This window comes from Tiliqua scincoides, chromosome 1 (assembly GCF_035046505.1).
Source record: "Tiliqua scincoides isolate rTilSci1 chromosome 1, rTilSci1.hap2, whole genome shotgun sequence".
NCBI lineage: Eukaryota > Metazoa > Chordata > Lepidosauria > Squamata > Scincidae > Tiliqua > Tiliqua scincoides.
This window is the reverse complement of record NC_089821.1, coordinates 178909399-178924422: the sequence shown is the minus strand read 5'-3', so window position 1 is coordinate 178924422 and position 15024 is coordinate 178909399. Positions and strand designations below refer to the sequence as shown.

The 15024-nt window shown below is 43.8% G+C and overlaps 1 protein-coding gene across 1 annotated transcript in view; it reads left to right on the top strand.

The window, feature by feature from the left end:
* COL12A1 (collagen type XII alpha 1 chain) overlaps positions 1-15024 on the top strand; it is a 155495-nt gene that overhangs the window by 40366 nt on the left and 100105 nt on the right. Inside the window, exons 11-14 of the mRNA XM_066612440.1 lie at positions 403-996; positions 2859-3131; positions 4820-5092; positions 7465-7737. Coding sequence (XP_066468537.1) covers positions 403-996; positions 2859-3131; positions 4820-5092; positions 7465-7737 — 1413 coding nt within the window. The remainder of the gene's footprint in view (positions 1-402; positions 997-2858; positions 3132-4819; positions 5093-7464; positions 7738-15024) is intronic.

The window sequence follows — 15024 nt, the reverse complement described above, 5'->3', positions numbered from 1 at the left end:
CCTCCCCCTTCCTGCCCTGTTCCTCCCCCTCCCCACCTCCAGTCCACTCCTTGCTGATTTACTGGTGCTGAGAAATGTGGAGAATCCATTGGTGGGTCATTGCTGCTGCTCATTGCTTGTGGAGGTGGTCCATCTGCTCTGAATGGCTTGGTGTGTTTTGCAACAGCTGTAAAGGACTTTAGGCTGCCAGGATGCTAATTCTGGTGGTGTAAGGCCCACGTAGGATAGGGCTGCCTGCGACTGAGCTATGAAGCAGGACATCTCTGGTTTAAATCTTAACTCTGCCAATAGACAAGTTACTGTCTTTCTGCTCTCACAATCTTGGAATCATAATTATGATCTTTGCATACTCTGAAGTGCTGTATACATACTAAGCCTTATTTTTATTGTTTCTCCTTTCAGAATGCTCACTAGGTGTGGATGTAAAAGCTGATATTGTGCTTTTGGTTGATGGCTCCTACAGTATTGGTATCGCCAATTTTGTTAAAGTACGAGCTTTTTTGGAAGTGCTGGTTAAAAGCTTTGAGATTGGACCTGAAAACGTCCAAATAAGTCTTGTCCAGTACAGCAGGGATCCTTATACAGAGTTTTCTTTGAACAGATTCAACAGAATTGAAGATATAATTCAAGCTATTAACACATTTCCCTACAGAGGTGGATCTACAAACACAGGCAAAGCAATGACCTATGTAAGGGAGAAAGTCTTTGTTACAAGCAGAGGTGCAAGACCAAATATCCCACGGGTTATGATTCTTATTACTGATGGAAAATCATCAGATGCCTTTAAGGATCCTGCCATAAAACTGAGGAACTCAGATGTAGAAATATTTGCAGTTGGTGTTAAAGATGCAGTACGGTCAGAGTTGGAAGCAATTGCTACACCACCTGCAGAAACACATGTCTACACAGTGGAGGATTTTGATGCTTTTCAAAGAATATCATTTGAGCTTACACAGTCTGTCTGTCTACGAATTGAACAAGAGATTAAGAGAAAATGTAAGTAGTTCTTGCCATGCATGGGAAAAATTCCCTACATGTTGCCTAAATGTTTCCAGCTAGATGATACTACAACTGGTAGAATACTACTGGTAGAATGTCAACATTCATGGTAAAAGAGTGAAGAAACTGTCTTTTATAAAAACCGAAAGGTGAAAAACCATTCCAAGTTAATTGTGATATTTCAGTCTGTAGCATCCTTTGAAATATGGGAACATTAACGTCTAAAACCATCTGGGCTATAACTTATATTCATTAGTGTGACCCTGTCATTCTCACAGAATATGGGAATCTTTGTTTTTACACTAATGTCTTGTCTCTCCCTCCCTCCTTTCCTTATAATGTTACCATTTTTGGTTTATTAAAAAAAAAAAAAAGCAAAGGCACTGTTTCTTAATTCCATATTTGGGATGAGTATGCTTATTGACTGAATTCCATATTTCAATCAGTGCAGATTTTTTCACTGATCTCCAGTGCATTGATTTGGGGTAGCTATTTTGTTTGTGTAGTACCTGTGCAATTCATGGGAAATGTTCTCCAGATCTTGACCACTCTGAGACATGATGCATAATTTGACTACTTAATATTTTTAAAGACAGTGCCTTTCCTCACTAATAATTAATAGTCTAATTGTGTAGTTTTTGGAGGATTCATACTATCTTATCAATACACTTGTAACAACGATGAAAAAAGAGAGAGCTTGTGATTATTCTTTAAGACTGCATACTTTCCTGAGAGTAAGCCCCACTGACGATAATGGGACTTACTTCTGAGTAGACAAGCACAGGATTGGCTCCAAGTCATCTTCACTGTTTTCCTTTCTGGGGCCTCTCCTGTGTAACAAACAAACATTGTAGTAGTTTTATGGCCTGATTCAGTGCTGGGCCGGTACTGGTGACTGCTGCACTGCCCCAGCTGCTGTCCCAAAAGTGCTATAAAGCATTTCTGCAGCTGTGGTAAGCATGCTGGATTGAAACGGAGGCCAGTGCCAGTCAGCACTGGTCGTCAGCGCCAGGAGGATCTGCTGTTGGAGCAACTGACAATAAGATTCTCAGCTGGCTTGCAGAGCAGCTTTTCCGGGAGGTGGGAGGGAAGAACTGGGTCAGGGGAGTGTAGGCCGGAGGGACAATTGGGCCCAGGAGAGGGGGAGAGACAATGGCAGACTCTGAGGCTGTATCCTATGCCCCCTCCCCCTAAGCCTGGAGGCCATACACTAGCAAAATAACTGGCACAACTCCTAGAAGACCCATTGGAGCCACTGGAGCTTTACAAGCAGTAAAGCAGCTGCCCTGGGCCCACAGGATACAGCAGTGACCATTTTGGTGGCACTTTTCCTCTGGGCACTGGGGCAGCACAGGGTTGGGGTCCCTGGTTTCCCAGTTATGATAGGGTTGCATAAGTGAGGATATAAAATAGTTATTGTTCTATATTCATGAAACGTATGTGAGGATGTTCTAAACTTGGCAGTCCAAGTTCAGTTTTCAAAATGGACAGAATCAGCACTTTTTTCATGGACAGCCAGAACGGTGGAAACAGCTGGAATTTCTGATCTTTGTCCAGAGGGGTAGCCATTTTAGTCCATTGCTGCAAAACAACAGGAAGTCTTTTAGCATCTGCTTACTGGGGATTTCATCATGCATCTGAAAAAGTGGACTGTAGCCCATGAAAGCTTATACTGAAATAAATTGGATAGTCTTTTATGCTCTTTTGTCATAAGTTTTAAGATTGTTCAGGTAGATGCTTCCATCTAGACTTTGACTTATAAAGCAAGACATTACCATGTATACAGAAGCCTGCCATTTTTCTACACATTTTTGAAATTTAAGACAATCTTTTGCTCACTAGATTTTTATTTTCAACAGCTTACTTACCTGCAAGGAATCTGGAGTTTTCAGAAGTGACTTCTAACAGCTTCAGAGCTAGCTGGTCTCCAGCAGGAGCTGATGTTTTGTCTTATTTTGTTAAATATAAACAGGCGGTTGGTGGAGAGGAATTCATTGTTTCTGTACCAGCTCCAACTACTAACACAGTTCTTACTAACTTACTGCCTAAAACTACATATGCTGTCAGTGTGATTGCGGAGTATGAAGCTGGGGATGGCCCTCCCTTGAATGGGGAAGAAACAACTTTAGAAGGTATGGTTTCTACTGCTCTTCCTTCTTCCTGAAAACAGTAGCTTGATATGTGTGTCATCCATGGTGATGTGTAGTTCCCTTCTGACTGGGAAAAGAGGTACCGTTTAAAGTGGTTTCCTTTTATATTTAGCAGGGGGAAAGCAACTGTCCCTCTTCACCCAGCATGGTATCTACCTCCATAGCTGTTACTGGTGTCTGTTTTGCATCTTTTTCTAGATTGTGAGCCCTTTGGGGAAGAGAAGCATTCACTGATATATTTTGCTGTGTAAACCACTTTGTGAACTGATAAGTGGTACATAAATATTAATAATAATTCATATAATGAGCTGCCAGAAAAAAAGAGTTCTAGGATGGGTGGCAACCACATCATCATGGTTACATATGAATCAAGTCTTAAAATAAGTATGGATAAGAGCTATCTGGAAAGAACTGCAGATGAAGAATCCAAATCAATGATGGTCAATTTTAGTAAATGAGAAAATGCGAGTAACATCTTCATTGCCTTCTGGGCAAGAGTGAGAACTGCAGCACCAGTTTATAAAGCCTGGATTTCCTTTGAAGGATAGTGTTCATCTGAAATAAAAGATTTTCTCCATGTAATTTACATACAAATGATCACTTCAAGTGATTGATAATTTGTAATTGAGAAGTATGGGATTGTACCATATCTTCTCAAGTCTAATAAGTTACATTAAAAACTTCACTTATTTGAGCCTCTTGGGACTACTTCCCTGCTTCTTCTAGTTTAGAAATACTCCTAAGTCAACTTTCTATTCTTGAATTGGCAGGATGTAAGTCTTCTGCATTTGAAAATAAACTTCATATTTTTTCAGCATTTTACATAAATATTAAATTACAAGAGAAATCCCATTTTTCTTAATATTATTTAGCAGTAATGCATGCTTCAATCTGAAACATTTTACATCATCTTATTGCCTGATTTAAATTTTAATTGCACTATCAAGTCATATAAGTCATATACTGTGCATGTATTCTCTCTAATTTTTCCCATTTCTATAGAGTTTTTTTTGGCAGCTCTGATTTTAAACACTGGAGATAACATATCAAATAATTGTCAATGAACTATTTCTAGTATGTGCAAGCACAGTGCCTCTGTATCTGCGAGGCATCAGTTCCTGGACCCCCCAAACTGCAGATAATGAAATCTGCGGTTTTGAGAGCTACAAATGCAACTGAAGCTGTTCTGAAGCCTGTAGAGGCTGCGTGCGTCCGCCTGCAGGTTCTATGGTCTTCAGAATGCCTCCAAAAGACAATAAAAGTAACTTCCGGTTTTTCATCAAAATTGGAAGTGATGTTTTTAAAGGCATAAAGAGTAACTTCCGATTTTGATGAAAAACTGGAAGTGACTTTTTTTTTTACCTGTAGGAGGCATTCCAAGGCCACTGTGGGCGGATATGCACGGCTTCTGTGGGCTTCAGAATGCCTCCAGCACTGAGGAGGGCTCAGGTTGGGCCAAGTCTGACTCAGTGAGGGTCTGGCAACCTGTGTTGAGATGGAAAATCTCAACCTGTGTTGAGATGAAAAACCTGTCTGTGGATGGAAAATCTGCAGATAAAAAGGCTCAACTTGTATATCCAATTTTTTTGTAAAAGTCTTAATAAAGTTTTACTAGGTAATGAAGTGGCAAAATCGAATAGCTGGCATTTCTGATTTTTTTTTTTTAATAGTCAGGGGAGCACCACGAAACTTAAGAATAACTGATGAAACAACAGACAGTTTCAAGGTTGGATGGTCATCAGCTCCAGGGAATGTTCTCAGGTATAGAGTTGCATATCGACCAGTTATTGGTGGAGAGAAAAAACAAGTAACCGTCCCAGCAAATGAAAGAGCAACAACGCTACAGAATCTGGAACCAGATACAAGATATGAAGTCTCTGTTACTGCTGAGTATCAGTCTGGGCCTGGAAATCCACTGAGTGGACACGGAAAAACCGAAGAAGGTAGGCAGGCTACATAATGCTTGATGGATAAACAGGATTCATGCATGATGCAACAAGGATAGGTTGACATCTAAATATTGTGGGAAGTTATGGGAAATCTGGTTGGCTTTCTGGTGCTTGTGACACATGAGGTTGCAAGTAAGTGTTGGCTGCATACATATTTTTACATCTAAACATTTCAGAGCACAATCTAGAAGACACACTCGGTCGGCACAAGGCCCCTGCACCGGCCTGGTAGTGTGATGAACATGCTGTAAAGCATGTTTGTGATTACTCTTGGGCCAGCTAGGCTGGCATGAGGATAAGTGCCAGCCTGCTAGTGCTGGATCCCCACTGGGAAAGGGTTAGTTTTTGCTGTCTGAGAGAGGCCAGCGCAAGGGGTTGGAGAGGGTGGAGGAGATGGGGAGGGGGTGTTTTGGGGCAGACGCAGACCGGGAGGTGGATGGGGACTGAGTGGGGAGCAAGATCCCTTGGGCTGCATCTAAGCCCCCACTCCCAGTCTGATCTACCCTAAATGGGCTGCTTGGATTTGAATCAGTGAATTTGCTGGCACAAATCCAAATAGTCCCATGGGGTGGCTGATGTGCGACATAGGATAAGGGGGAAAAAAGTCCTCTTATCCTGAGTTATGCTCCAGCCGGCACCTAATGTGTGCTGGATACAGCACAGGCCGCTTGGCCTGCCTGTTCCAGTGCAAGTTAGGATTGGGCTGTTAGTGTGCAAAGTGGTCCTAGGCTGATATCCACACACTGAAAAGGAAAGGTTGTTACCAAAAAGGCTGTTTTGTTTAGGGGAATTATTTATATTAGCCTTCTGGAAACTTTTGGGACCATAGGCTGGATACAAGACAGAGTAGAGCAAAGAAATCCCTTGTTTAGCTTAATGAGGAGACTGGGAGGAAGGTAACTTTCAATCAAAGGATTATATTTTTATTGCAAAAACACACAAAGGTAACATAATACACATGGAGAATCGATAAGTATAGATTTCTAGTACTTGTCTGGTGTACCTAACTCTTGGTGGATGCATGTGCTATGTATTTGTGTGCATCCGAAAAGGAAACAGAAATGGTTAGGGTGTAGGAAGGTATTTTAGGGGTTCCTTAATCTGCTAAACCCAGTTGCTGACTAAAGATGGGGGGAGAAGGGAGGAAAAGGTAGGGAAGAAGGGGGGGAAGTTTAGACGCATGATATATTTACCTGTGGGGGGGGAGCAGTTGGATGAAGAGAGTCCTGTGTATGGCCCCTCTAGCAGGTGGGCAGTCAGAGAGAGAGAGAGAGAGAGACCTGAGCTCTGTGTTCTCTCTTATAAGAGTTGTCTGACCTGGAAGTCAATCTAAACTGACTGGAAGTATCCCAGAGCTGTGGGCATGCTCAGTAACACACAATGGTACACGTGGAGTATGTGATGAACCCGAAGGAAGGCAGCTTACCAGCCAGGCTGACCTTCTGGGGGAGGGAGGCAATTTGCATAAGGTGCTTAAGAGTGTTAAAGCTACAACAAAAGAACAATAGACTTCCTCCTCCATAGGTGCATGCTTGTTTTGCATAATCAGGAGACACAGTGATTAGGTTCTACATTGACCTGCAAGGAATTGGGGGTTGTGTAATTCATGTGCTTGTAGCTTGGCCATGGCCCTTAGAAACATGTGCTGGGGGAGGAGTGGCCTGCTTGCTTGGTCTGTATAGTCCAAAATACATAACTAGATATAAAAACACAACTTGGAAGGGAAAAAGGGGATTTTCACGTAACAAGGTGTCTAGTTATCTTATGACTGCAGGAAAATCTACCCAAGTCTTTTGTTTGAACGTTCATTTTCTGACATATTTCTATCACTCAAATTTCATTTCAAGGGCCAGTTCCTCCCCCATGGGGCACCCCTTTTTCCTCTTCTCAATTAACATGGCAATCTCCATACTTCATGTTTAGAGATTGTTCAACTTTTCCTGGCTTCTCTGTCCATTTAAATGGTATCTTCTGTCTATGATTACACTTTTAAATGCCAATTATGCCATAGTTTATATCATAGATATTTCATAGAAACTTTAAATAAGGTTTTAAATATATCCCATCTTATGGAAATGCAGTCTCCCACTTACACGATGGGGATGATTTTCTAAGATTCCCTCATCCTCTCTTCAGCCCCCTACATTTCCCCAAAATATGCACTTGAGGGTTGGGTGATTATGAAGAACAAGAAGGTATGGGGCACAGGAGACTGGAGAGGGAAGGGTTATAATTAATAATCTCACCCCTTCTTTCTCTTACACAAATGGAGACTATTCATGTGAGACAGGGTTTGGATAAAACCCATTTAGTATCTCTCAAAGATAGTTCTTAATACATTTCTAAATGCTTTTTATCGAATGCAGTTCTGGGAAGACCAAGAGATTTGAAAGTTTCTGATGCTACAACTTCTTCACTGAAATTATCTTGGAGTCCAGCACCTGGCAAAGTACAACGGTACCTTGTAACATACACTCCTGAATCAGGAGGTGAAACTAAAGAAGTAACCTTAAGGGGTGATACCACTACTACAGTACTCAGAGACTTGGAGCCAGGAACAAGATATGCCTTATCTGCGACTGCACTGTATGCATCTGGAGCAGGGGACGCTCTTTCTGGACAAGGAGACACTCTTGAAGGTAAAGACAGTTGATTTCACTGATTGTTACTCCTGAAGACATTCTGATGGACATGCACACACCTGTCATAATGCAGTGATTCTCAAACATTTTAGCACCAGGACTCCATTTTTAGAATGACAGTCTGTTGGGACCCACCAGAAGTGATGTCATTGACTTGGAAATGATGTCATAACTAGAAGCGACACCATCCATTTAGGCTTCAAACCTAAGCTGTGATCAACCTAAGGTCCCATTACACAGCACACGTGTGCTGTCCAACCACACAGCCCTCCCCCCTTTCCAGCATCCCATCTTCCCATCTATTCAGGGCAAAACACCATGCCTCTCTCACCAGGAGCCTGCCTTACCCAGCAGCAATATACTCTGTATTTTTAGCTCTGTATTTGCAATGCGGCTGAGCTAGGTGTTAGGCGATACACTTAGTAGGTCCTGACCCACAGTTTGAGAAACACTGTCATAATGAATATGAATATTTTAATGAATTTCAAAAAATAATAATTTCAAAAAAATAATTTTGTGTGTGGGTGTATTTTCTTGCTTGGTCTTCAAAAATTGATCTTAATTAATAGTGCTAGAATAGTAGATGGCCTAAGCTTGATGTCTAGCAACTGGAAGGACAGTTTATTGGATAGGTTATTCCAAAGGTTACTGAAGAGGAAATTTACATATTTTCTCTGTGTGTGAAGATTTGTGGCATGATGAATTCTTGGATTACATCACTGGGAGATCTAGGACAGTATTTCTTAACCAGTGGTATGGGTACCACCAGTGGTACATGAGGTGGTGTCTGGTGATACTCATGGAACCACTGGACATTCGCTGCCCAGCAGTGAGACCAGGAATGTGTTACAACAAACAGCTGTAGGAGGCTAGGCTCAACAGGCAGAACTCCAAAGCATGTTTTTCCATGCACAGAAAAGCCCTCCCATCAATCCTGTGCCTCTTACTGGTGTTTGTCACATTGCATCTGGCCTTCTAACCCAGAAGTAAATGGCAATGATGTCATCACCAGTTACTTCCAGTGCACTTTACACAGATGGACTATGTGAAGTGGTACAGCAGAGGACAAACGTTGAGAGACACTGATCTAGGAATATTTTTGTCTTCAGCGGTTTCTGTGGCTCCTAGATCGTCTTGAATCCCTGTCAGCATAGGAATATGACTGAAAGCGACTGTTGATGTTAAGCATCCTTATCTTTTTGCTGTCTCGGGACATAATCCTTGATAGGGTGCTGAAGTCTTAGCTCTATTTCCAAGATGAAATCATTACTCTGTGGAAGAATATTGATTTCCCCTTTGGAAAGGGGTGAGAGAGCATGTGCTCTGTATCCGTACGGTTCTAGGTTCAATCCATAGAATTCATTCATGGAATCCAGCATGGAGGGACCCTGAGCCAATAAAAGCATATTGCTTGTAGTAACTTTTCTGAATGAAATCATACTGCTTGTGTAAATGTGGCCTGGCATAATAGAATATTAAAAATATTGAAAAATGCACATTAGAAAAAAATGCAGTAATAAAACTATAACATTGTGGTCATATAAACCTCAGTTTCCACCGTCCTTTTTGCCCTGTAGCAAATAAACTAGTAAACAAACAAACCAGTACATTAATTTCTGGATAATATATAGCAATGCTGCAATCCAAAGGAATCTTTGCACATCCATAGGGGAAAGGTGATGGTTCATGGTGGATACTATCTGGGTGTCAGCCGTGTTGGGTTCTGGCTCTGGGCCACATACATTAGAGGGACAAACTGGCCAGGCTGACTTCTGAAACTTTAGCCGTGGTAGTGCCCAATATAACATCAGGGATCTAGGAAGGCGCTATGGGGGTCTCAGTGCAGGACTTTGTCTCAGGGCTGCTGTGGCCACACCAAAACAGGTGTGTTGTATCCTGTGGGGGAAGGGGGCAGATTGGAAGGCTTTGGAGGGGAAAGGGGATTTAAGCCTTCTGCTCTGCAGTGGGTCTCCTCGGACCTGCGCTAGTGATTTCACTGCCACAAGTCCAAGGAATGAAAAGGGGTTGGAAGGCTGCTGCCAGAGGGGATAGGATCTGGCATGTGCCATCCTAACTGGATGGACCCCTGCTGTAGCCTCCCGCCTCTGTTCCTCCCTCCTCCCCATCCAGGTTTGCCTCCTCCTCGCCTCCATTCTGCCTCCTTCGCTGTCTTCCCTGCCTTGGTGGGTCCTTCTGGGTCTGCTGATGCAGTGTCTTCCTGCTAGTACTTGGGCAGTGTGTTACTCACTGCGCTGCCACTGTGCACTTTATGGCTGCTTTTCAGCAGCCAATGCCAAAAGAGCACATGTTCTACTGGTGGCTTTTCCCAATAGGATTGGATTGCCAACATAGTAATTTTTATTACAGATGCATTAATTTTTTTAAAATAAATATAGCAATGTGGATTTATAAACCTAATCTAAAACCTCTCCTTTCAACTCTGTTCTTTACACTGTATCTATGCATGCCTGATACAGTGAATCAGTTTTGAAGATTGGCAACTACCTATACACTATATATTTGAGTCTGTGATAATTTGGTTAGACTCCAAGTTCGTGACTGTGACCAGTAGTCACAGTCTTCTGGGATCTTTTTAAATTTGTCTTCTGAACATAATTCTGATTGGTTGCACTAACATATTCATTATTAAAATGTCCCATAACATGGAAGTTGACCTGTCTCTTTCAATAGCAAGGATGATTAATTCTGTAATTTCTGTGCATAGTTTATAAAACATTCATCCTCTGGAATGTGTTTATTCTTGGGATGGATAAGAAGGCTTCACAAGTATGCTGCAGCTGAATTTTTTTGCAGCTCTTGAGAAGCTGTTGCTCTGGCTTGGACTGTTTTATGAGGAAAGATAAATAGAAAGCTGAAAAATGATAAAGTGGGACTTCCAGAGGAGACAGGGTGGCATTCTAAACTGGTCATAATTACAGTTGGCACAGAAATGGGACAGGTTTTCTCTCAAGTCCACCCTGAATGCCCTTAGAACAGACTCCTGCGGGTGGAATGAAAGAACTGTAGGCTTATTGTATGCAGTGAAGGAAAATTATAACATGGATTGAAAGAATAAGGGGGAAGGGAGAAAAATACTTTGAGAATATAAGTAAGAATGGGATGCATTGTCACAAAGGACCAATTTTTGTTCACTCTTATTCATGAGAAATTATTTAAGCGAATAGTCTGTACAGATCAAGTTACTAGTACAAGTTTCTTGAATTGTGAGGAAGAGGTACATAGTCTTCAGAGATCCTATTTATGGAGGGGAGAGGTTGCCCCTCCCTGTATATCAGATCAGATATGTTTATTCCTCAAGAATACCTTAATTTCTAGTTATTGCAGGATTTTTATGAAAAAAATATCTGTATACTGCCTTTCCCACTACAGTGGAGGCATCCAAGAAGGCTTATAACCTCTCATAACAATGAATAAAAATGGTTTATAGTACAAAAGCTTAGAAATCAAAAGTAACAAGAATAAGAACAAACAGCAACCAGAAAAAAAATGCCAAACAGAAACCCACCAGTCTGCAAGGGTTACCCCAAATCAGAAAAAATGGAAGGGAACAGAAACATCTTCATGTGCCGCTGAAAGAGGGGGCCAACCTCAATTCAGCAGGTATGGAATTCCACATATGGGATACCACTATGGAGAAACCCTTCCCCTGTGTGACCACCAGTCTAGCTTCTGACAATGGCAGCACTCACAGAGGACCATCCCAGTTGACATTAATGATAAGCCCTGTCAGGGCAGCAGTGGAGGATAGCCCTTGCTTTCCCGATAGCAGAATGGCACGGGAGTGTAGGGAGACAGCCCAAGAAGCAAGCGATCCCAAACAGAGCCAAAGGAGCAGACACAGGCTTGTTTGCTGCAGAAGCATGTATTGGCAAAAGCAGCAGGCAGAAGAGTAGTCAGTCAAACGGTCCAGAAGTCAGGGATACAGAGAGGCACAGTCACGATAAGGCACAGTCCAAGTCACAGAACAAACCAGCAGCAAGACACGAAGAAACTCCACCACAGCAGCCCACATTTGGTGTCTGCTCTTGCCCCCGTATATACCGGGGCCAGCCAATCAGAATAGGGTGACTTCATAGTCACAAGATAGTCTTGTGACCCACTCTGATTGGCTGTCCAGTGGTGCATTGCACCACTCCACCATAGCCTATGTGACTCAGCACACATGTCCCAGGTCACATGGCTCCCACCTAACACAGGTGCAGTTGATTGCTAATCATACACATATACAGTGCAGCTGTTCCTTCACTTGCATTTCTTACCAGAGACATCAAGGCCCCTCCTGCCACATCCTGGCTTATAACAATTCAGGGCCTGGGATGCCAAAGGCCTGACAAACTCATTTAATATGGGAGAGGTGGTACTTCATGTGTCCCTGTCCCAAATCATGAAAGATTTAAAGGTAAATTTTTCATGATTTACCTTTCCACCAGCACTTTAAACTGTACTCAGAAATGGGTCAGTAGTTACTGTAGCTGATGTAGCAGTGGCATGGCCAATTCTAACTGCAGCCACATTAGAAGTGGCTATTAGCACTTCTATAAGTTTCTAATAAGCACTATTAGAAGTTTCTGGATGATATTCAAGGGCAGTCCCACATAGAGCACATTACAGTAATCTAGTCTAAATGTCAATCTGATTTACTCAAGTAAGGACACAGTTGGTGCACCAGCCTAAGCTGCGGAAAGGCCCCCATAGGCCACTGCCACCTCCTGGAGATTCAGTAGTAGTGCTGGACCCAGGAGAACCCCCAAACGGGTGTGCCATGAGCAAAGAGGGGGTGGTGCACCCCCCATGGCAGTATGGCTGTTTGCGCTGTACTCACTGCCTGAGTGTTAGGAGTGGTGAGTGCAGTGTGGAGGGACCCTCCTGTCTGCCCTCACCTCAGTTTGGCTCCAAAATTAAGCCATTCCAGAAGTAAAGGGGTGACATTGTGACGTGGGGGGATGACATATGGGTACAGCCGGCAGGCCCAGGGATGCAGCTGCCCCCAAACTGTAGAGTTGATGCTTCTAGGCGAGTACAACCCCAAAGTAGGCCAACAATCCATCACATGCATTTCAGCTCTCCTGACCAAGTACACCTATGTTTTGTTCAAATTTAATGTCAGCAATGCCCCCTTCTCCAGTCTAGTCTCTTAGCTACTCCAGGCAATGGTTCATGATTTTCACAGCCTTTCCAGAATCAGTGGAATAGAGATACAGTATAGAGTATTATCTGGATCCTTTTCAATCTGGCTTCAGGCCGGGCTTTGGGACGGAAACCGCCTTGGTCGCCTTGGTGGATGACCTACGCCGGGGACTGGACAGGGGGAGTGCGTCCCTGTTGGTCCTGCTGGACCTCTCAGCGGCTTTCGATACCATCGACCATGGTATTCTTCTGGGCCGATTGGCCGAGTTGGGAGCTGGAGGCACTGTTTTGTGGTGGTTCCGCTCCTACTTGGAGGGTCGGTCCCAGATGGTGGTGCTGGGGGATGCCTGTTCGACACCCTGGCCCTTGAGATGCGGGGTGCCACAGGGCTCAATTCTGTCCCCCATGCTATTTAACATCTACATGAAACCGCTGGGAGAGGTCATCCGGGGCTTTGGAGTGGGGTGCCATCAATATGCCGATGACACCCAGCTCTATCTCTCCTTTTCTCCAGACTCCAGGGTGGCGGTTGAGGGCCTGGAGCGCTGTCTGGAGGCAGTGAGGATCTGGATGGGGGCTAACAAGCTGAAATTAAATCCGGATAAGACAGAGGCTCTCCTGGTTTGGAAATCCTCGATGCAGGTGCTGGATTATCGGCTTGCGCTGAATGGGGTTGCACTCCCTCTGAAGGAGCAGGGCCGCAGCTTGGGGGTCCACCTGGACTCGCAGCTGCTCCTGGATTCCCAGGTGGCGGCTGTGGCTAGGGGGGCCTTCGCTCAGCTTCGGCTGGTGCGCCAGCTGCGGCCGTACTTGGATTGTGCATACCTGGCCACGGTGATCCATGCCTCGGTGACATCGAGATTAGATTACTGTAACGTGCTCTATGTGGGGCTGCCCTTGAAGACGGTTCGGAAACTGCAACTAGTGCAGAATGCGGCGGCCCGTGTGGTTACTGGAGGTAGGCGGTTCGACTCTGTCAGTCCGCTTCTCCAGCGGCTGCATTGGCTGCCCATTCGTTTCCGGGCCCAATTCAAGGTGCTGGTTTTGACCTTTAAAGCCCTATACTGCTCTGGGCCAGGGTATCTTAGAGATCGCCTACTCCCGTACAATCCGGTTCGTCCTCTTAGGTCATCAGAGAAGGCCTTTTTACAAGTGCCGCCGCCTAGGGAGGTACGTGGGGCGGCTGCAAGAAATAGGGCCTTCTCAGTAGTGGCACCAAAGCTATGGAACTCCCTTCCCCTTGACTTAAGAATGGCTCCCTCTCGAGACCTTTCGGCGAGGCCTGAAGACCCTTCTGTTTAAACAAGCCTTCTGAGTTCTCTGCCTTTTAACATCTTTATTATTAACATCTTTTAATATTTTTACAGGCCTGATTCCTTTATGACTTGCTGCTGCTCTATGCTCTTTTTACCTTGTTTTTATTCTGACTGCTGTTTTTTATGATGTGTTAATATGTTTTTAAATTATGTTTTTAATATGTTGTAAGCCGCCTTGAGTCCCTTTGGGGAGAAAGGCGGGGTAAAAATAAAGTTATTATTATTATTATTAGAGCTGGGTATCATCCACATATTGGTGACACCTAATCCCTTCCCCCCTTGTGACCTCTCCTGGCAATTTAATGAAGGTGATAAATAACATAATGGACAGAATAGAACCCTCTGGCACACCAGACAAAAAGGCGAAAAGTTTGGAATCTACTTTCCAGAAAGGACCAGGGCCACTGCCAAACAATATCCCTTAACCCCAACTTTGACAGACAATCCAAAAGTACACTGTGGTCAATGGTATCAAAAACCACGAAGTTTAGCAGGACCAATGGACACCTTTCCCTGTCTAGCCTATGGCATAGGTCATCTACCAGGCAACATTCCCTCTAAGGGGTTCATGCCAGTGTGCAGATTCCTATTGCAGCTGCATGTTGTCATGACTTGCTGAGAACATTGCCACCAGGGCAACCAAAGCTGTTTCAATCCCAATCCGAGATTGGGAAAGATTCTTTTCACACTGGCCTGTTTTGAAAGAGTGCTGGTGGAAGAGAAGGTAAGAAGTGTGCAGTCTTCTTTCAAGACAGCCATCAGGAACAGAATTGCAGCAGCTGCTACCTTCTATGCTAGGTCTACTGCAACAATTCTTGGC